This window comes from Scophthalmus maximus, chromosome 14, assembly GCF_022379125.1.
Source record: "Scophthalmus maximus strain ysfricsl-2021 chromosome 14, ASM2237912v1, whole genome shotgun sequence".
NCBI lineage: Eukaryota > Metazoa > Chordata > Actinopteri > Pleuronectiformes > Scophthalmidae > Scophthalmus > Scophthalmus maximus.
This window is the reverse complement of record NC_061528.1, coordinates 7775065-7796112: the sequence shown is the minus strand read 5'-3', so window position 1 is coordinate 7796112 and position 21048 is coordinate 7775065. Positions and strand designations below refer to the sequence as shown.

The 21048-nt window shown below is 42.2% G+C and overlaps 1 protein-coding gene across 6 annotated transcripts; it reads right to left on the bottom strand.

Annotated features, from left to right (window-relative positions):
- Positions 1–20: 20 nt before the first annotated feature.
- Positions 21–20294, bottom strand: dcaf6 (ddb1 and cul4 associated factor 6). Of its 6 annotated transcripts, none has more exons than XM_035603722.2 (21): positions 19851–20294; positions 15046–15107; positions 12674–12766; positions 11979–12164; positions 11728–11841; positions 11142–11277; positions 10840–11051; positions 8984–9113; positions 8206–8325; positions 7501–7872; positions 7011–7193; positions 5562–5621; positions 3879–4086; positions 3449–3555; positions 3018–3321; positions 2870–2911; positions 2096–2234; positions 1556–1712; positions 1369–1457; positions 838–943; positions 21–690 (listed from the first exon to the last, which is right to left on the bottom strand). In XM_035603722.2, the coding sequence occupies exons 1-21, from the start codon at positions 19936–19938 to the stop codon at positions 638–640; spliced, it is 2961 nt and encodes a 986-aa protein (XP_035459615.1). In that variant the 5' UTR covers positions 19939–20294; the 3' UTR covers positions 21–637. The 6 variants fall into 6 exon arrangements, with proteins under 6 accessions (XP_035459615.1, XP_035459616.1, XP_035459617.1 ...); XM_035603723.2 differs by having other exon boundaries at positions 8984–9077; positions 19851–20293; XM_035603724.2 differs by lacking the exon at positions 2870–2911 and having other exon boundaries at positions 19851–20293.
- Between the last annotated feature and the right edge of the window lie 754 nt (positions 20295–21048).

Sequence of the window (21048 nt, the reverse complement as noted above, 5' to 3'; positions counted from 1 at the left end):
GTCGACATTAACTTAACACATTTGAGATTCCATTAGCTTTATTTTTTCCAAATTTTGTAAAAAATAATAATTTAGATGACATGACCCTTTGAGGAAAAGAACCACAGCTGTTTCATTTTCTCTCTCTTTAACAACAAAATTGAAGCATTTTTCAAAATGTGTTTTACTTAAACTCATTGTTCACATGCGTCACTGCCGGAACAGCACATCAACATTTTCTTACCTTTTTTGTGCTACAAATTCAAAATGCCACACGTTAACACTGATCAAAGCTCACTCTCTCTCTCTCTCTCTCTCTCTCTCTCGCCTAACAAAATAATATTGCACTTAAACATCCTTGCACACCAGCCGCCATTATTCTCACACAAAATATATATATATATATATATACTGTATATACTGACGTCCTTGCCTTTCGCATTCACACAGATGTAGTTTGTCCTCGTACAGAAACATCAGTAAGAAAGTCATCTTTAAAAAAAACACAAGGGGGGGAGAGGGGCAAGAAATTATACTAATTTCCAAAAGGAAGTATTCTACACTATACTTGTACAAATCTCAGGGTTGTTTTTTTCAAGTGCTATACAGCAAGAAGAAAAGGTATTTTTCTGTAAAATAAAATCCCAGCAGGCTTCTGCTAGTCCTCAGTTTCCTGACCAGAACCTTCGGAGCGGTCGCCCTCTATTCGATCTACGAGACAGGAAGAACAAGAAGTTACACAAAGTCCAGAGAAAAGCATGGCAAAAAAATTGGTTTGTACTTAATCATTAATGGGCACAAATATTCAAATGGTTTTGCATAAAGTTGAATACAACGTAGATGTGTTTGTGTGCGTACCTGATCTGATGTGGTTAAGGGAGGCCAACATTCGGAGCATGAAAGAGGCGGGAACTGTGATTGTGTTTCTTGTTTCCTCTAGCATCAGCTCGTTCCGAGTTATTACCTTGAGGAGGAGGAGGAAAAAGAGAAAAAAAAACGTGTGTAAGTAAAAGTGTCAAGGAAACTGAATGCGGAATCAACGACAGGAAGGAAGGACGTTTTTGTGCAAGAAAGAAGAAGAAAAATCTGATGACAATCCTGGTTTGTTGTTACAGATCTTGCTGAGAAGCCAAGCAGAATGACCTCTGGCAATTTACTGCTCATGCTCATCGGTAGCTACAATATTTTCATAATTAAACATAATTAAGGTGGATTCCAAGAAGTTGCTCATGAGAATCTAAACCAACCCAGTCTCCTGATCGTCTCCAAAATGAATAAAAAAACAGCTCTATAAATACTGGAAAGCCAGTCGGCTCCCTCCTCAGATGCTGTGCACCGGACAGGACAGGATTTCCACTTCAAACTCATGTCGCTGATCTGATTCCGTACCTCGTAAGCGAGGACTCTGTTGAACGATGGCGACTCTTCCAGCGGCGACCAAATCTTGATATCGTAGTCTATCCCTGAAGAAGCCAGAACTGAGACAGACCAGAGAATGAAAAAGTGAACGTCACAGGTCGAGATGATGGAGGGCGGGATGATCAGGGGTCCAGAGTGAGGCTGAGGCGGGACTCACTGGGGTCGTAGGGGTGCGGCTGCAGGCAGTTGACCACGTGGTTGTCGGCCTCGAGCAGCATCAGGTGCTCGGCGGTGTGTCTGTCCCAGATGAAGATGTGGCCGCAGTCTGAGCCACTCATCACAAAGTTGTTGCCCCAGAAACACGACTCCTTTATCTACACACAAGGGGAAACGAAAGCGAATTAATTTATGAAACCACTAAGTTTTGCTTTCTTGTTTAATCTGTGTATGAACAGATATTTTTCATGAGCGCCTTTTCAGACATGCACGGAAGTCCGGACCTTTTCCTGAAATTTGTATGGGAGAACACAAATGTCCGCAAATGTTGCTACTGACGTCTTCCGGAACTTTCCCTGCCAGCCCCCTAGAAAAATTCACAGTGTCAAAATTTTCCAGGTGGTGTGAACGCATCTGACTCGGGACAGTCTCCTGCTGTGTTATCGCCTACATGAAAGGCAAACTCCGGAAAATGTCACCTCTCTGAAAACAGCTCTGCGGTCTCTTAACTCCTATGAGGAATGCGATGTAAGTGGCTCACCATCGTCCTGGAGTTGCGGTGGCCCTTGTACACCATCTTGACTGACGGCCTCCTGATATTCTGGGTCTCGCTCTCCTCCATCTCCCTTCTTTCTTTCCTCCTGCGAAACAGCTCCTGGATACGAGCTGCCGCTGAGCGTCTGAAAGAAAATAAAACCAAACTAAATATGTAAATAAATAGCACCCACACAAAAAAACAAACAGCCAACCCTCATGCTGTCACTGATGCTTATGCCATGCTCTGAATTGATCTTTTTAACTGATAACAAGCCTTTTTTTCTTGAACAAACTCAAGCAGCCACTTTTTAGAAAGCAAAAACACCTGCTCTGCTCCGTCATTGCTGAATGAAGCCATGAACATTGTTATTGCAAAGCCTTCGTCTATTCACTACAAGACAATAGCGTCACTGAATCCAATCAGATATACACAGGTTCATGTTGAAAAGGTCAAAATCAAAACAGTTTTTTTCGGCTCCTTTCCATCAGGACGTCATGCACTCAGTCGTGATTCGCGCCTCGCACTCCACCGCTCCTCCTCGGTGTAACAACAACAAAACGCCCACAACGTTTGTGGAGTCAGTACTTACATGCAGGGGCACTCTGACGGTGCAGTTAAGCTGTGTGTTTGTTAGTTTCCTTTTTCTTTTTTTTTTTTTTTGAGTGAAATGACCAAACCAACACAAAAACCCGTTTTGTCTTCATACAACAACACAGTGTTGAAGCTTCAAAGCTCCGACAGGTTAGATGCTTTCAGCTGCCAGTGCAGAGACGTTACCTGATCATCCTATCTCCTACTGCAGATCCTCTGGTACTTAATCTATATTTGTAGTGAAACAAGTCAATGGCAAGGCATCATAAAAAAAAAAAAACATTCAAAGACTTGAGCAGTATTTGGTACTAAGAGATAATCTCTTCTGACGTACCTCTGTCCCTGTCCTCTGAGCCTCGCCGACGGGATGAGGATGGGATCGTCGTCGCTATCATCAGAGTCCTGATTGGCCCGTGCCGGCTGACTCTGGCCCTCCCACTCTGGCGGGCCACAGGGGCTCTCCACGGTGGGCTCCGCCCTCCTGCAGCCTCCCGACGTGTCCTCCGTACCCTCCGGCTGACTCCTCTCCGGCGGCGAAGACGAGGAGCCCTCCGCCGCCGAGCTGCAGGACGCGGCGTCACACCGGGGCTCTGTGGAGGCGGCCGACACACTCTGCTGCCTCGGGGCCTGGGAGGGAGCTGAGGGGAAATACATTGTGATACATGTAAGAAATTCACTCTTCTGTGCTCGGCTGCAAGGGAGATGTGTGTTTGCCAGTAATTTATCAAGCATCAAAAGAGAACATGTATCTGAGAAACGACTCACCTTGCTCTGACACGGAGCTCTCCGTCGACACACTCGCTCTGCTCTGCGCGGCCACGGCCTCAGATGTTTTGCGAGCTCCGCTGCCCATCGAGCCAGACGTGCTGCTCCTGTAGCGGAGAGACGACAGCGACGTGTGTTTTTTAACTGCTCCCCAATAAATAACTAGTCTGTATCCACCACGTGTGTCAATTTTCATACACAGAAAGATTTCAGAGAGGGGGAAGGAAAACAAAAAATCTGCACCCTGTTGCTCAGCTGTAATATATCACGTGTTTTGGATATGAAGAGCCACCATGTAAACAAAGTTGCCGATATATGCATTCCCTAATTTTGAAATACACACAAATGATACCTCTAATACAACCACAGTGTTTTCAGAGAGCATGGGTTCAGTGGACTCTTCTCGCTCACTGCTCAGGGGATCACTCACCACTCATCGGTGAAGTCCAGCTTGATGGTGCTGGTGGTGGTTCCCTCTGAGCTGTAGTGTAGGCTGAGGACGGGCTCTGCTGCACTGGGTCGACTGGTGCCGGCCGTGGAGGAGGAGGTGGAGGAGGAGGAGGAGGAGGTGGTGGGAGCGCTGCTGCTGGTGGCTGGTGCAGATTGATCAGGAGGTGAACCTGCAGCCTCTGCTCCTCCTGAGGGGAAGACACAAGCAAACGAGGATTTATTAGTTTGGTTGAAAACTACTGGCTGCTGTGTTTAAACTTATAATTTTGAATCATAAAACATTTTATTCTGTTGTTCACAGCATGTAAAGCACACAGGAAATGTGCAACTGTCTGTTGCATCACTTCCTACTGATTGACAGGACTGAACAGAGATGGGAACATGCAGCGGACGGAAGTGAACACACTGTTACAGACACACAATCAACAATCTGTGGCCACGGCAACAGGACGGAGACACACCGAGACATGAGACACACAAGTCAAAGGCCTTGAATAATCTTTATTGATTATCTGTGAGATGTCAGAGACTGTTTTTCAAGTTGAATGTTGAGATTCAAAAAAATTCAACTTAAAGCAACAAACACATTTCTGTTCACACATGTTGTATCAATATGAAAGAAAAAGCCTCACAAACAGATAGCTTGCAACTCAGATCTATATCTGCGTTGGTTGATTCATAAATTAGTCCATAATGGGAAAAGGAAAAATTACTAAACAGAATTGATAACTTGCAAATAATTTGCTGATGGTTGGGCCAGTTTTTCAGGCTAAAATGCACAAATTTAAAAAAAAATTGAATTAATGGGTCCAGGCCTCTCAGATGTGAATTGTAACAAGATTGATAAATTGTCTGAGAGGTTTTCTTATTGCAGATATTTTGGTATATGTTTATATTTCGTCTAACATGTAAAGAAAAGTGGTCAAGTGTTAATTTAATAGTCAATATATTCTCTTTAAAAATACAAATTTAAGGAAACTTTGAAAATCAAAAATCCATATGTATGTTACATGTTTAGAAAATATAGGATGTATTGTTCTTCGATTCAATACCAGTATTGCCCTAAAAAAAGAAAAGAATCAATTATCCTTCAGCCTTTGAGGTAAACATTTTTTTCGTCTTCTATGATATTAAGTTAAGATCTTTGGGTTTTGGATCTTCAGTTGGACAAAACACAACATCTGAAAATCCTTTTTTTCCCCTTCGACTTTTTATGGACCAAACAATCGAATGATCAAGGAAAAAAACTGTTAATCAATAATAAAACAATCATTGATTACAGCCCTCCTTAGAACCTGGGCAAAGAAAAAACGAAACTATGTAAAAAATTGGCAAATATGAATCTAATTTTTTCTGTTGGCGGTAAAATTTCGGCTTTACAGGTAAAAGGAATTTGTTAACTTAAGGACCCACACCTGCGTTCATATGAAATCAATGTAAATACATTATTCATATCTCTTGATGAATTATCATCATCATCATTATCTGTGGACAGATGATGGGAAAGTAAAGCGTGGACACAAGGACAAAGTAGGACAGGACAGTATGAGAGGAATGGAGGACAGACTTTGACGAGGCTCAGGATGAGGAAAAGTGTTTGAGGAGTGTCTGAGGGAGGGTGAAGGAGACAGAGCGAGAGGCAGGGTGGTGGGAGAGGACGCACCCTGCTGTTCATCAAGAGTCATGGATCCCAGCTGTTTGTTTACCACAGATGAGGGGGAATCTGGAACACAAACGAGACCTGCTAAACATTCGGACAACGGGCCAAACCTGAGGACTCACACAAGTCAAGGAGCAAGAGGGTTAAAGACTTTCTGAGTCAAAACAACCACGATCCGAGGCCGAGCAGGAGGAGCTGTAGAAACTAGACAGAGCTTCATCTGATATCAGGAGGATGGTTTTAGAAACAGTCGATTCAGCTTTTGTGCGTGAAATGAGATTCAGAGATCAGCAAGTCTGACTTTAAACAATAAAAATGACAAGCTTACTACAGATGCACTATTTAATATTAGAAATGATTTATTCCTGTGATGTTATAGAAGCTGTGTAATTGAAAACGTTTAGAGTGAATATAACAAAGCAATGGCAATATATAAAATTCTGTTTGCATTATTTTTAATTCAATTAGGTATATATATATATATATTAATTCTCTCCTCTCCCTGCCATTGTGAGGCCTGGTTTTAAATTCAACACATACAAGCGATGACTCTTTACTCTCTCGTTGAATCACTGGTGTCAGATGCATCCATTGGTTGAGTTAGACAGAAAAGCCCCTTTCAGACGTGAGACCTGGTGGACGTTCAACGCAACACAAGTCTGAACCGAAGTCAGGGAAACACTGAATGATCGGATCACAACGAGGATTGTTTTCTTATTGTGGTGCAGCAGTACAAACTAAATAATTTAACAAAATCCCACACAACCACAATAAAAATGCTGTAATGTTGACCTAACAGGAGATTCCCAAATGGACAAAAAAACATCACAGATGCAGCTTGTGTGAATAATCCCCTCTACATAATTACTTTCTTCTATTTGACCACCACATGTCAAATATTCTGCGAGTATTCTGCAGAGGTTCTGTCATGTCACATCGACGTGACAAGCTCAACATCTGAAAAGGGCTTTTGTTATGATTCCAAATTTGAAGTGAGATCAAACCAAAGTGAATCGATTACTGCGTCATGGTATCAATGGTTAAGACAGGACATCGGTGTGCATCATCAAAAATGGGTGAGCAACCACACGAGCCATGAGGATGCCAAAGCGGAGCTTCATAAGTTGGCTGGTGCCACTTCCGACAGGGAAAACTCAAGCAACAAGGGGAGCGATGGAGTGAGAGCGTCAGTGAGTGAGGGGAGGCGAAAACAGTGGCAGCTGGAGGGGGTTAATAAGTACACTGTGCGTTATTGAAAAATGGAAAGAGGATCACTGTGGGATTAGTGGTCAGTTGTGGCAAGACAGATTCTATTATTTTTAGAGCATGACTGTCTCGACAAACAGACATGTCTGCTTTTCCTACAGTATATAAAGGGGTAGGGTAAGATGGCAGGAGAGGGGGCCCAGGCGATCAGCCCGTATGGACGGGGAGCTCAGAGGGGAGGGTAACCTGTACGGGGTCGAGTCTCGGCAGCAGAGGTAGCAGCTCTCTGTGATTGTCTCTCAGCGGCTGCAGAAGGAGAAGAAGAAGAAGGGGCCGCCCGCTGACCCTGTCCCGGGGGGTCGGCCAGCCGGAGTAACCTCTGCAAACGCCTACACACTAAACTTATGGGCAGCCGGTGAGGACCGTACTCTGACGAAGAGGCAGAGGAGAAGAGGGAGAGTGAACGCAGCGATTAGAAGACTGAGGGGGGAAGGAGGAGGATGTGAGGAGAGTCAGGAAAAGAAAAAAGGAGGAGGAGGAGGACAACAGGATGCTGGAGGAGAAAAGAGGTGTGGTAAGGCGGCTGCTCGGGTGGAATGGCCCCAACAAACACACACATATACACAGAGTTCACCATCCACACACTGAACAGAAGATTCACTGTACTTAAAGAGTCAAATGGGAATTTATGTGACTCTTTTTGGTGAGAATTTCACAAGTGACTTTCAGGTTTTACCTGAGAGAGCAGGTTCTGAGGTGGATGTGGTCGTCGCCGTTGTCGGAGTCCTAGTTGTGTTGGCCTGACTCCTCTGCTCAGAGTCAGGGGAGGAGGTGAGGGGGGAGGTGGGAGGAGCTGAACTCTCCACTGACGAGGAGCTAGAAGGAGGAGGTGCTGTGACAGCTGACGATGAGCCTAAGGAGGAGGAGGAAGTGGACTTGGGCATGGGGGCAGCGGCGGCGGCAGCATTGGCGGTTGCGGTTGCGGAGGCAGCAGGCTCCTCTGGAGTGTCTGTCCCCACAGGCCCCTCAGTGGCACTGGACTCCTGACTGGATTCTCCTGCAGGGGTAGCTGGAGTATTGGACGCAGCCTCTGGACGGACGGCTGTTCCTGAAAGCAGGAATATTTGGTTCAGCATGGAATAGCTGTTCACTAAGGCTGTATTAAAACTGAGGTTTTCTGTGCTTACTTTTCTTTTAGCTGACTATTGAATTGTAAGCACATTAAAAGGTTTAGCTTGGATAAAATGCCTCCTGTTTTGCCTTTCTAACATGCGATTAGCCTGAAACCACAGAACATACGCCATACTCATCGATGTGTGAATGCCCCTCCTACTTAAACTTGAATATTTTTCCTCCTTTCACGCTCAACCTTTGAGAATCTAAATGTTCTTTTTACACGTTGCACAATGATCCTGATGATGGTGACGGGGAGTTCACTCACCTCTGGGTCGCGTCTGTGGTCGGGTTCCTCTGCTGCTCTGAGCCTCGCTGGCCTCCTCAAACCACCGGGACAACATGTCCGACATCCTCTGCATCAGAGATACATTTGGACTCTGTTCCCCTGCAGGAGTGAAGGGAAGAAAACATTAAGATGGTGTAAACCACACTAATTTAACATCACACAACTGCGGTTTACGTGCAGTTTTCTGCAGGACGTTTTCAAAAACATAGCATGGTTATTTATTTTCGGTCCATTTGAATTTCCTTCATTCGTGAACAATTCATTTTGTGAAAGAGTGAACTTCAGAGTGAACTGCAACTGCTCTCGTGGCGTTGCAGCAGACGGGCAGCGGTTTTCAGTGACAAAGATCTGAAATCGCTCCCTGCTCGTCAAAAAAAACAGCAGACGGGCAGGTTGCGACTCGCTGGTAACATAATGGAGCATTAAGCAGCTAAAGAGCCTGATGACTGGGTTAAGAGCTGATGGGGACATGAAACAGAACTCAAACAGGGTGAATATTGGGACTTAGTCATCAGGTGGCCAGAGACACAGCTCCACGTTAATAATGATAACGTTGCACCATCAGCGTTTGCTTAAAAGAGGATAAAATCATTTAATTCAGGTATTTATTCATTTAAGTTGACAAGTTGCACGGCTAGGTTCAGCTTGGTAAATGGTAAGTAAAAATGAAATTGAAATTGTCTCAGGGGTGAGATGTGTAATTTGAGTCCTCTGCTTAAACTGAACATACATGTCAGTTGTGGCACTGTGATCTTACCGTCTCTCTCCCTCTCGCTCTCAGGACGAGCTCGGGGGCCAGTGTCAGACCAGTCACCACGTAGTCGGAGGCGCTTCACTGGAGGCTGCCTCAGCTGGGGGAAACACACACACACACACATACACACACACTAGGAAATATTAACCGTTTCTCAGTCAAATTATGATCAAAATTAGCTCCGCTGGCCAAAGCAAAACACTGCATGACACCATCAGCTTCCTCTTTTAGGAGCCCCCCCCCCTTCTCGCTGCACGACTGAGGTTGCCTTCACTTTCCACTCTCTCTGCAGGGCAACAGGCTGAGAGCTAGAAATAGAAAAAGGGGGTCTTAGTGCTGGGACTATCAACTGCTTTATTGAGGAAATGTCATCAGGTCTGCACATGGAACGGGGGGTGGTGAAAAGGGGCAGAGGATGAATGAGATAGTAGCATGAATAAGAGAAGGGGGGGGATCCTGAACAAATGTGGTCACAGGTAGAAGAAAGGGAGGGAAGGGTAATGAGGTTTTACTTGGCTGGCACCCCCGACCCCCCCATCCTGAACTATTTTGGAGGGCAGAGGAACACTGCCTGCGTCAGTCGCTGAATTTGGAAAGGAATGTGTGTGGTGGCTGCATCTCGACACAGCTGAACTCACCACGAGGCTTTGAAACACTGGCACCATGATCCAGCACATTCAGTCTCCTGTGAAGCAGTGACTAGTGCTCAACATGAACAGTTTGTCTGAGGTCCCGTTCTTCTGGTTGTTCTTTTATCTGATTTTCAAACTAAGCCCTCAACCAAACAGACATAATGACCCAAATATATGTAAGGAAATACTCATGCTTCAGATTTGATATTACTAATATTCCATCATGTTTTATTTTTCTTCTGTCTTTCTTCATCCCTGCATTTCTTCCCCCCTCTCCTCTGTCCTCGTCGTCTCTTTCAGGGTCATTTGCTCCTCTCACTGCACTGCATCAGCCGGGTACAGATTTAGCACTGATGTCCGCAGGGCTCTCAAGAGAAGGAGATGGCAACAACGAGGTCCGCTCTGTTTACCACAAACAACCCTCCAATGTCCCCACAGGTTGTATCCTATCGACTGATCCTCTAACTTTTCCTCTTCTAAGCTTTTTTGGTTTATGACCAAACACCTGCAAACCTTACGACATTCCCAAGAATTGTTGTCGAGATACCACATTCGAAATTCACAAATGTCAACCTCAAGAGTCATTATGATTCATCCTCTGGGCACCGTGGACAGCAGTATAAAATTTCATTGGCATACATCCGATAGCTGTTGAGACATTTCTGTCCAACAGAGCTAAAATAACCATTGCTAGCATTGCTGACGACTACAATTCCCATCAGGATGCATGTCATGAGTGGTAACCGAGTGGCAACCCACCATGACGCCACCCATTGGTTTGTGAAATGCCGTTTGAAGCCTCGGGTTTAGTATTTTAGCCGGCACCATCTTGTTTTTTTGGAACCAGAAGTAACCACGTTTGGAGGAGCAGGGGTGGAGTCTGACTGAGAGCTCGTCCACTTACACCTGCACCCATTGGACACTACTTGCTGTCAATCACATGATCTTTTTTACTCTAAATGAGACCATGAATTAAAAAATTAACATCATGCTGCATTGAAGAAGACTTGAAAGTAGAAATTGAGACAATAAACAATAAATCAAGTGAGAAGTCTTTTCTCATAGACTTCTATAGAAACTGACTTCTTTTTGCAACCAGTGGAGTCGCCCTCTGCTGGTCATTTCCAGAAAATAAAAGCTTCAGGCACTCCCACATTGGTTTCACCTTCTGGACCAAATGAATACGTCCATTTTTATATACAGTTTATGGTGGTAACACGTCCTCACCTCCTCCCTCCTCTCCTCAGACGGGCCCTTCAGCTCTCGGGCCTGGTCATCTCTGGGATTGAACAGGTAGATGTAATCCGAAGAGTAGCTGACCAGCACCTCTTGCCCGTCCTCGCTGTAGCAGAGAGACGTCACCCTGCACGACTTGTTGGACAGGTGAGCGGGGACAAAGCGGACGCACATGCCTGTCGTCCCACGCCCTGTGTAGTTACCTGAGGAAGAGAGAGAGAGTGAGATGTTCACAATGTCCACTTTGAACAGATGGAGAGACAGCAGTGGGAATTAGGTCAGGACATTTTTACCTGTCGCTCTGGTTCCCAGCATGCGTCTGTCGTAGATTCGCACGGAGCTGTCGGAGCAGCCCACGGCCAGATAATACGGCACCAGAGGGGAAATGGATATAGAAGTCGCCGCCCTCCGACAGTTAATCAGAATGTCCTGAAATCACAGCAAACACAATGTGGTGAACTTTAAAAATTTGTATAAAAAATTAAATATATAGTTATTTCTGCTCGGTACCAGTAGAGGCTGCACTTTGAGAATTTCGAGTATTTGCAGATAATCAAGATATACACTCAAGTAGCTAAATCGAATGCAATGCCTACAATAAATTATTATTCAGATGAGGGTTTCTAATATTATGTTGACCACATTCATATCAAGAAATAATTCACAACTTATTATGTAGGATAATTAAGAGAGGTAACGGAGTCTGGTAAAACTGTACGGTACAGTTTTAAGGTCACAGGCACTGATCTCCAGCATGAAATACGAGAAGATGCAACACAATTTGGGATCTCTCTCTCTCACACACGCACACGCCCCCACACACACACACACACACACACACACACACACACACACATCACATCACAGTTGTCACCGTACATCTTTGCAGTCTTCTTTAGTGCAGCTCGTCTTCGTGCGAAGATCGAACCATCGCACCGTGCCGTCCTCCCCACACGACAGAAACGTGTAGGGGTCATTTGGTACCGTCATAATCTGACAAAAACAGGAAAGAAAGGAAGTTTAACATTCAAAAACAAAAACAAAACCGAAAATATGTGTGAGAGATGTTATTTCCGGAGCACATGGTTTCTCTGTGATGTTGACATGTTGACATTTCCCTGGTTCAGTACCTCATACGCTGTTCCGTAGTGGCAGGTGAACTGACATTGTCTGTTGTACTCGGGACTCTTCTCCGTGTTGGTGTAGTAGATGATGCCGTCTCCGGAGCAGGAGATGATCTCCTGATCGTTGGTGTGGGGCATGAACTTCGCACTGAAGATATTTGCCCGATGACCTGAACGTATTGACTTCTTGACCTGAAGACGGGAGAGAAGAAGAAGAAGAAGAAGAAGAAGAGTTGTATACTGGCAACGTCTGCAGGGCGAAATGGGAAGAAAATAACAGATGATGGTAACAATTAAACCATCCTTTTAACAAGGAAATGTCAAAATCTCAAAACTTATATCAGAATACACAACGCTGGAAGCACAAACAACCAGTGACATGAGCGTCACATCCCAGGACTAAACACAACAGACCACTGTCTGACCCAAACACAGGCAGCGACCACCTCATGTCTCTTTCGTGTCTCCTCAGATAATTGGAGCGCTAGCTGGCGGCCCATTTAAAACTTTCAATAAAACAAGGCACGCAATAATTTCAGTATAGCTGAGCTACTTGTGATCGAGTGCCAAATTCAGATCGACTACTGTTCATTCATAGAAAACAATCATTTTTACCTCCTTTTGTTGTATACGTACATGAATAGAGTCAGAATGCAGTGGAACTGAGTATATGTCATATCACTTTATCTATGAAGACCTACCTTCTTGTTGTACGGGTTCGAAATAACCAAAAAGGTGTCGTCTGACCCCGACAGGAGGTACTCTCCTGTGTCGTTCCAGGATATAGTGTTGACCTGTAGGAAAGACAACAGCTTGGATTAAGAGAAGAATTAAATATCTACTGTGCAGTTTTTACATTTTTACCGAAATAAGTCGTTGATCAGTCAATTGACCGGCATAAAATTAAACAACAACCTTATTATCTTGATAATAACTAATTGTTTAAGTTTCATGAGGCAAAAATATCAGCTTCTGAAATGTGAGGATTTGCCATTGTAATCAATACAAATCGACCAGTATGGATTATTGGGGGTCAATGCCAATACTGATATTAGGGAGTAAAACATTTCCGATACCAATATATCATCCAATATATATATATATGTTTCTTTCTTTTTTTTAAATTGTCAATCTTGCCTAAGATGTCTTAATCAAATCCTTATGACAAGAAATGTAATTGAGATTTGATATTTTACAGTTTAACCATGAAATGTATTATAAATAAAAGAAAACTCAAATACAACCAAATTTATGGAACTTGAATTAAGAAAATAAACATGATTTTCTTTTTTGTACATAAAACGAAACATTTATTATGTCAAATAAAAGTTTTTATATCTCCACATATTGGCAAAGATAAACACTGATGCTGATACATCTGTGACGGCTAATATCAGCCGATACTATTGGCTATTCGATAAATCTCTAATCTCTAATAATCAACAACAAAATTTATATTTTCAATCACAGGTGAAACCATGTCATTAGTTTTTAATGAACAGAAAATAATTTAGTCACAGTTTATTAATTGGAATCCATCGGTGGATCTAAAGTAGAGCAGAGCCGATCGGTCACCTCACCGTCTGCTGAGGATCGGTATATTTCAGTAACACCTGCTTGTGCAGCCTCGATGTTTCAACATCACACCGTCGCTCTTCATGCCACAGAATCACTCTGCTGCAGTCAGTGAAATTACACTCGAGTTGGGAGCGACATCACTCCCATGTGTGACGGATTATTTACCGCGTCCTGAAAAAACCTTTCTGAGAGACAGCATTTTTTTTATTAGAGTATGTGGATGAATGTTGGTAAATCTGTCACTTTTTTTTCTCTCATGATGCAGCTCAATGTTCTTTTATTGTTTTTAAATATACATTTTACTATTTGTTCTCTGGGAATAATCAGTTAATCTCCCACACTGAGAGCAGCCACTCCAAATAGTATTTCGAAACCAATTCAGATCACTTACAGGATCCATCTACTTCCCTGGTTTTATGATTATGTAAGAGCTGCATGTTTCACCAACGTCCTTTTAAAAAAATTAATACATTCGCTTTTAGTTATTTGTTTGTGTTTAAGTTGATGTGGGAAAAACTTGGAGGTGTGTCTATCTTGTTATCTAAATAAAGGAAAATCGAAAGAAAATGGGAACCAATATTTTATAAATGTTTTCTTCTTTTTTCTTTTCTTTCTACTGTATTAGCAGTGTGAGGCCATGGTGAATCTATACAGTAGATCGAGCTCTTAGTAACCATCCTCTGCATAATCCTTTTAGTTTATACCCCCACAGTGTGGTCTCAATAATTCATGACTTCCTAGGGATAAACTGCTTCATCATCTACTCTTCTAAACGGCAAACTCATATGGACTTATATACCTTTGTTTCCAAAAATAACGATTAAGCGGTTGATTATTTACAGCGTAGTTTAGTATACAACAAGTGACCATCACATATTTCCAAGGGCCTAAAAGGAAAAGGTATGGTGAAAAGTATTAGGTTCATAATTTTGGAAGCAAATATCCAAAAAGCATCAGACGAAGCTCCGAAAGCTGGAAATAAATGGTATTTTACTTGATAACGAAACAATCCGTTATTTTGTTGCTGTTGTCTAACTAATAGATTAATTGACTTATTGTTTTAATTTTTCATTGTTGAAATGTTCCAGCCTTTAACAGCCCGTATTTTTAACACAGAATAATATAACAATATCTCAGCTTGTCTATGCATCGATTAAGCGGCTAATTTATTTCAAATAAGCATATTAAAGATATTAGTCCGATACTGTTTTACAGTAGCATTTCTGATTTAGACGAGGCAGGTATTAATCGCTGTGGTGGCTGTTGTTGTTGTGCTGTTTTGGAGGGACCGGCGGCCTGGCTGATACTGAGACAGGACGTGTGACTGTGATGCCAGCTTCAGGTTTCTCGAAAGGCATTAACCACCTGACCTCAAGTCAAAGATCTGCTCTCGGTCAGACACTGAGGCTTCACCAGCTGTGACAAGATTCCTTGCAAATAAAAAAATATAAATACACAGCAAAACAGATACACAAATGAAATGTGGGACACTTACACAGCCATCATGTACATTCAGTGTCCCTTCAAGTTTCAGCCGCTGGACAAATTCTCTTCTACCTGTGAAAAGAGAGAAAATGTAAATTGTTAGGTTTTTGGTATCACATCGTCTCGTGTGTTCCTCCATCCATGATCCATCGTTCAGAATCCTGCTGCTGTAAAATGAGACTATATATGCAGGGAAAAAGATTCAGCACTTTGTGTAACAGTTCGTACTAAAGTGGTCTTCAAGTGTCATCAGTAACATTTCTTCCACTGGATGTATTTGTGTTGTGTCATATATATATTTGGTGTGTGGACAAAACAAAAACATCATCTTGGGGTTTGAGAAACCCGATCCACATTGTTCACCATTTTATGACATTTTATGGAACAAACTACTAATCGATTAATCGAGAAAATAATTGACAGATTAATTGATAATTAAAATAATGATCAGCTCTAAATGTAAGATAATAAAGTAAGTTGGTGACTCATTTGTGAAGAAAACCAGCTGTAGTTTGATCTTTAAAATCGACACCATCAACGATGGTATCACTTATTCAAGTTATGATTTTTGAAATTCTTTCCACTGAAGAGTCATTCCTCATCCTAGGTCAAATGGAGTCCTGTGGGAAGGATCTAAACACCAAGTGCACTTGTAACTCCTGGTTTTGATCATATACACGATACAGTGTTTACACTGAGCATGAGAAACCCGAGATAATCATTTCTCTCTTTACACGGTTCTCACTTGTTTCTGATCATCTCTGTACAATGATGTCTTGATTTCTCACCATCTCGGCCACTTTGTTGTGAACCAACAGAGAACGATCAGGTCTGGACATCATGACACACGATCCTGGTTTTCGTGCTCCAATATCCAAGTTAAGACTTTATTCTGGTTTCTGAAACCAGTATACACACAAACACATACACTCCGAACCCCCTGATCATAACCAGGACACTAGAGTGCATGTAAACACACTCTTTGTGATTAATGGACTTGTTCAGTTCAGCCTAGCACTGCAACTAACGATTATTCTCATTATTGATCTGACTGTTATTTTCTTCATCGAATTTTCAGTCTGACCAAGATTCTCAGTGTCCAAAGTGACATCTTCAAATGTCCCAAAAATATTCCCTTTGATATTATATATAAAACATAAATAAATATTTGTATTTGAGAGGCTGAAAACAGCAATTTTGCATAAGAAAATACAAACAATTAATTCATTTTTCCATCAAATGACTCATCTATTAATCAAATAACTATTGCAGCTCTAGTTTAGACTGAGGGATGAAATGCACAGTAAATCTCAAATATAATTAATAATTTCCTCAGGTTCAAGTGACATAAAACCGTGCCTCACGCTAACTGTGAGCACGTCTGTGTTGTAGTGTTAAAGTCAGAAAAGTCAGTATGATGCAGACAAAGAAAAGAAAATATATATATATATATATATATATATTATATAATATATGAAATATTACATGTTTTAATAAAAAAGAAAAACATTTTTGCTGCCTCTTTGCTAACTTTAACTTGCGTCATTTTCAAGTTTCTGTTTGTCTGAAGTCCAAAAATCTCCTGCCAGAATAAAATGGATAAGTGTGTCGATTTCTTGTGAGCTAACTGCAAAATTACCATCAGCGTTGTACAAAATAAACAAGTTCATTCAATGTGGTAATGTAGTGGTTTTCCCTAAAAAAACAAACAATCAACATCGAATTGAACATCTCGTAGAGCTGTTGCACAAGCTGCAGCGAGAGTTTCGCTCAACCCTCGTCCACTTGGCAAACAGGTCCCTGCTTCTACCAGAGGCTGTGTATCCAACCTGCACTGGCAAGTTTTATAACAAGCTCTGCAGGGCTTGTTCTCTGCCAGTGGAAGAGTCAGAGCTCAGTGTGGTTCATGTACCTGACAGCAAAGCTCCCGATCGCAAGGGCTAATACTACATATTCATGATATTACATTTCTTATTTGTTCTGTTATTGCCTAACCATGGAGGTTATGTGATTGGTTCGGTTTGTCTGTTTGTCTGTTTCTTTAGCAGAATTAATCGAAATGTTATTGTTTGATTTGCATGAAATTTGCATTATTTAAATGTTATCAAAGATGGGTCTCGGGCATAGTTACGGGTGATTACATTTTTTGGAGGGATTCGAATATGGATCCATGAATTCTTTGAAGCTAAAACCGTATTTAGTTGGGGGATTTCTACAAGAAAATTTTGTGTCATGTAGAGCTCAACCGATGTGGATTTATGGGAGCCGGTGTCGATACATATATATAGGCTATGTTAAAAAAGCTAACTAGCAAAGATTCCCAAGACGTCATTATCAAACCCTTATTATGAATATAAATAAAAGGAAAATACAAATACAACCGAATATATAGAATTTGAATAAAGGAAAAAAAGGTTTGTTTTACATTTTGCACAAAAATGTAAAACATACATTTATTTCCAATGCATCTTTTTCACATTGTTCATAACGTAAAATAAAAGGGTCCATACCAGCGCATGTCGGCAAACATACGCAGACCGTGAGAGGCTCATATCGGACGACTGAGTTATCGGTCGAGCTCTAGCGTCTTGACGTCTTATGGTGTAAAATGTGATTGACAGTTATCATTCAAAAAGTTAGTTACAACAAATTTACAGTATTTATGGACTTGTTGCACAAAAACAAGGGACTTTACACACGATGGTTATAGTGCATGAACATTGTTGTAGAGGCGATGTAATGTCACACTGTATGTCAAGCTATAACAAATGTGTTAATTTTTTTTATCAATTAAGAGCCAGAACATTGAAGAAGCTTGATACTGAGAAAATCGAACATTGAGCTAAGTTGATAGTTGATATTACAATAGTTAGAGATTCATTTTTCACACATGAATTGTATCTCAATGTGACCATAGCCTTTATTTGAACCGTTAGTTATACATGGAAATAAGAATCCTGCCATATGCTTAATAAAAAAAATGGACTAACTATTTCTAGTTTAATCGTGCACCTATATCAATACGTTGTGTTTCAATGCATCCATCTAAACCGTCTAGTTTTTCCTGTGCTTCTTTTTCCTCATCACCGTCTCCCATCACCACGTAAAGCAGCATCCAATGTCAACAACAACTCCATCTTTCTGAAGTCCACGGAAAGTCCTTCAGCATCTACCAAAAATAATACATATAAGATGTACAACACAGAGTCATTTTCCTTCACCTCCCCGGAAGTTTCTCTGATGGAAATTGATATGGACCCCGACTTGTTTCCCCTCACCCCCTTCTTGGAGCTAAATATATCCTTCCATAGCTCTGCCGCACACACACACACACACACACACACACACACACACACACACACACACACACACACACACCACCGCATGTATCCTCTACCCGTACACAACAGCTCCAACCTTATCTCCATCATGCTAAATAAAGCACTGACTAAACCTCGGTGGCCCCTGCCCCACCTCTGCAGGCTTGTAAATCTTCATTCAACCACTGTCAGGTGCTGACTTTTTGACAGGACACACTGCAGACGAGCCTTAGAGACCTCTCAGCCTGGGCCAGGAATACCGACCTGTGTTTACTCTGCAGTCACCGCCGCCCTACTTACACGATGTTCCCTCACAAACAATACAGAGACTTGCATCAAAAGTCTGACTGACTTATATTTATCTTGACATCTCTCCAAGGAGGACCATAAACACGAGACTGGTTCGTCGTGTAACATTGGGTCTGGGTAACCTTAACAAACAGGACGTGAATAAAAAAAAACCTAAACTCTATACTTAATATTCGCAAACCACATCTCTCAGCTTTGCACATTCAAACAGAATCTGTGAATCTTTCAAGGAACAAATTTAAATGTCCTACTTTGTGACAATGTCAACAAAGTGCATTATAGTGAGTTGTTTTTTTAATAAATCGAAATTATATGATTCAAATTTACTAATCACTCTGGTGGCTATATTTCTTCTTCTGTTTTTCTTCTTTTTTGGATTCTACTGTTCTTGCGTTTTCCTGAGAATGATCAAAAAGGATGTTTTTAACGGCAAGATTATGAAAATAATTTACAGTTTGGACACAAGAGAGCCACCAGTTCACAATCACTATTCAAATAATTGAATAGTCCTTATTCAAAATTGAAATCTCTCAATTTACTGACGCCAGAATCACTGTTTCTAAAAGGCATGGACTAAACAAGCACACCTGAACCATTTCCATTCCTGTGCTTTGCGTTTGCATTATGACAGTGTGTGTTGCTGTCATAATGGAGTCCTTCATTTCTATTATGTGATCTTGTTTAATACTTGAGGGTTCAGTTTGCCTACGTGCACACACATGGTGGTGCAGCCTGCAGCCTTTGCACAACATCAATCCATCTGTACAAAATCCTGTGGTTTGCACGGAAATTGCCTCCACGCTGCGAATTCGTGTGCAATATCACTTAATCTCTCAACGAGGATATAGAAATATTGTTCTTGTTCTGGCTATAACCTCGTCCAGAGCCTGCGATGCTGCAGTAATACATAACACTTTAATCCCATCGGTGTGCTGCTCCAGCCCGGAGCGCGGTCGCGTCTTCTTCTCTTGCTGAAGTTCATGATATCTACACGAGGTGACACGGGAGGACTCGGACTCTCTTGTCGTCGAGAGGAACAGGCTCTGAGCCATGTTGAGTGGAGCTGTCAGTCCCTCCGATCACCGCCCGCAGAGGAGTTCTCTGCTCAAGACGACGATCACACATGTTGGTGTTGTCGCCTGTGTCACACCGCTAGCGTCGATAGAGAGGCTTCTTTTGTTCTTACCTAAGTAGTTGGTCCTGATGGTGTTGGGCTCGTTGTATCCAATTAGGCGTTTGTTTACATCCCAAACCAGGTTGCCAGAGTAGGACATTGTGACTGTGTGCGCTTCTCAATTAACAATAACATTGAAACTAAGCTAACCCCCCTTTTCGCTGTTGATGTCGTCTTGTCTCGTCTTATCGTTGCCTCGGTTTTGCCATCGTCCGTCGGGACGGTGCTAACGTTAGCTAGCTGCGACACTCGGTGTTTGCATTGCCGGCGGGGGGGGGGGGGGGAACAAGGAGACTCGCTCCGGGTCCTGTCTCCGCGGTGCCGCTGAGTTCGCGCTAACCGTCCCCCTGCTCACTGGGCTGCTAACTGTCCGGGCTGCTAGCCTAGCCTGGTTTATTTCTCCTAGCAGACAGCGGTCAGCTGTGTCCACACAACGCGAGACAAAACAGAGAGACGCTCGTTTCGAGACGCGTGATAGCTGTCGGGGGCGGGGTGCCAACCTTAGCTGGAGATTTTTATTTTTATTTCATTGCCATAAATAGCAATCCGTTTACTTTTTTTCCTTAAACCTCTCATTTTATCATAGTTTGTGAATTTGAGATTAAACAATATCAAGGGTTCATGACAAGACTGGTCTGTTGTAGAGCTCTTACAAAAATGAGCTGAAAGAATGCACATATCTTATCTGTGTCTTTGTTGTGTCAGCTGATGTTTCCTTTAGTGGTGTATATATTTATAGAAAATAGTTGTCTGTCCTGTACAAACTAGTTAACACAGTGAGCCTGCAACTGTCAGACCCCAGCTCCTCTGGGATACACTGTCTTCATCGCTGGAGACGACTGGGGCTTTGCAGGAAGTTGTAAAGACAGCTCACTGTTTTGTAGAAGGCTTTGAAAGTGATTGGTTTAGGGCATGTTTATGTTGGGCTGCTGCTTGTTTTTAAACCGGATGGACAGGCAGGCATGGGGCAACACTTACTGATGTTGTAAGAAAATGTCCAAAGTTCTTAAATAAAGGATTGGTGGAGCTGTTGGGGCCCCCTGGATTGAAATTTGCAGCTGTGCCCCTGGAATGAAATATGGCTTAATGCAGTATGCTGATTCAAAAATATCCTTATCAAAATTAGATTAAATATTCAACTCTTAAGGAAAAACGTTTTAAAAACTTAAATGGAGAGTACAGTTAAATCATAGAAGTGCAAATATAAGAA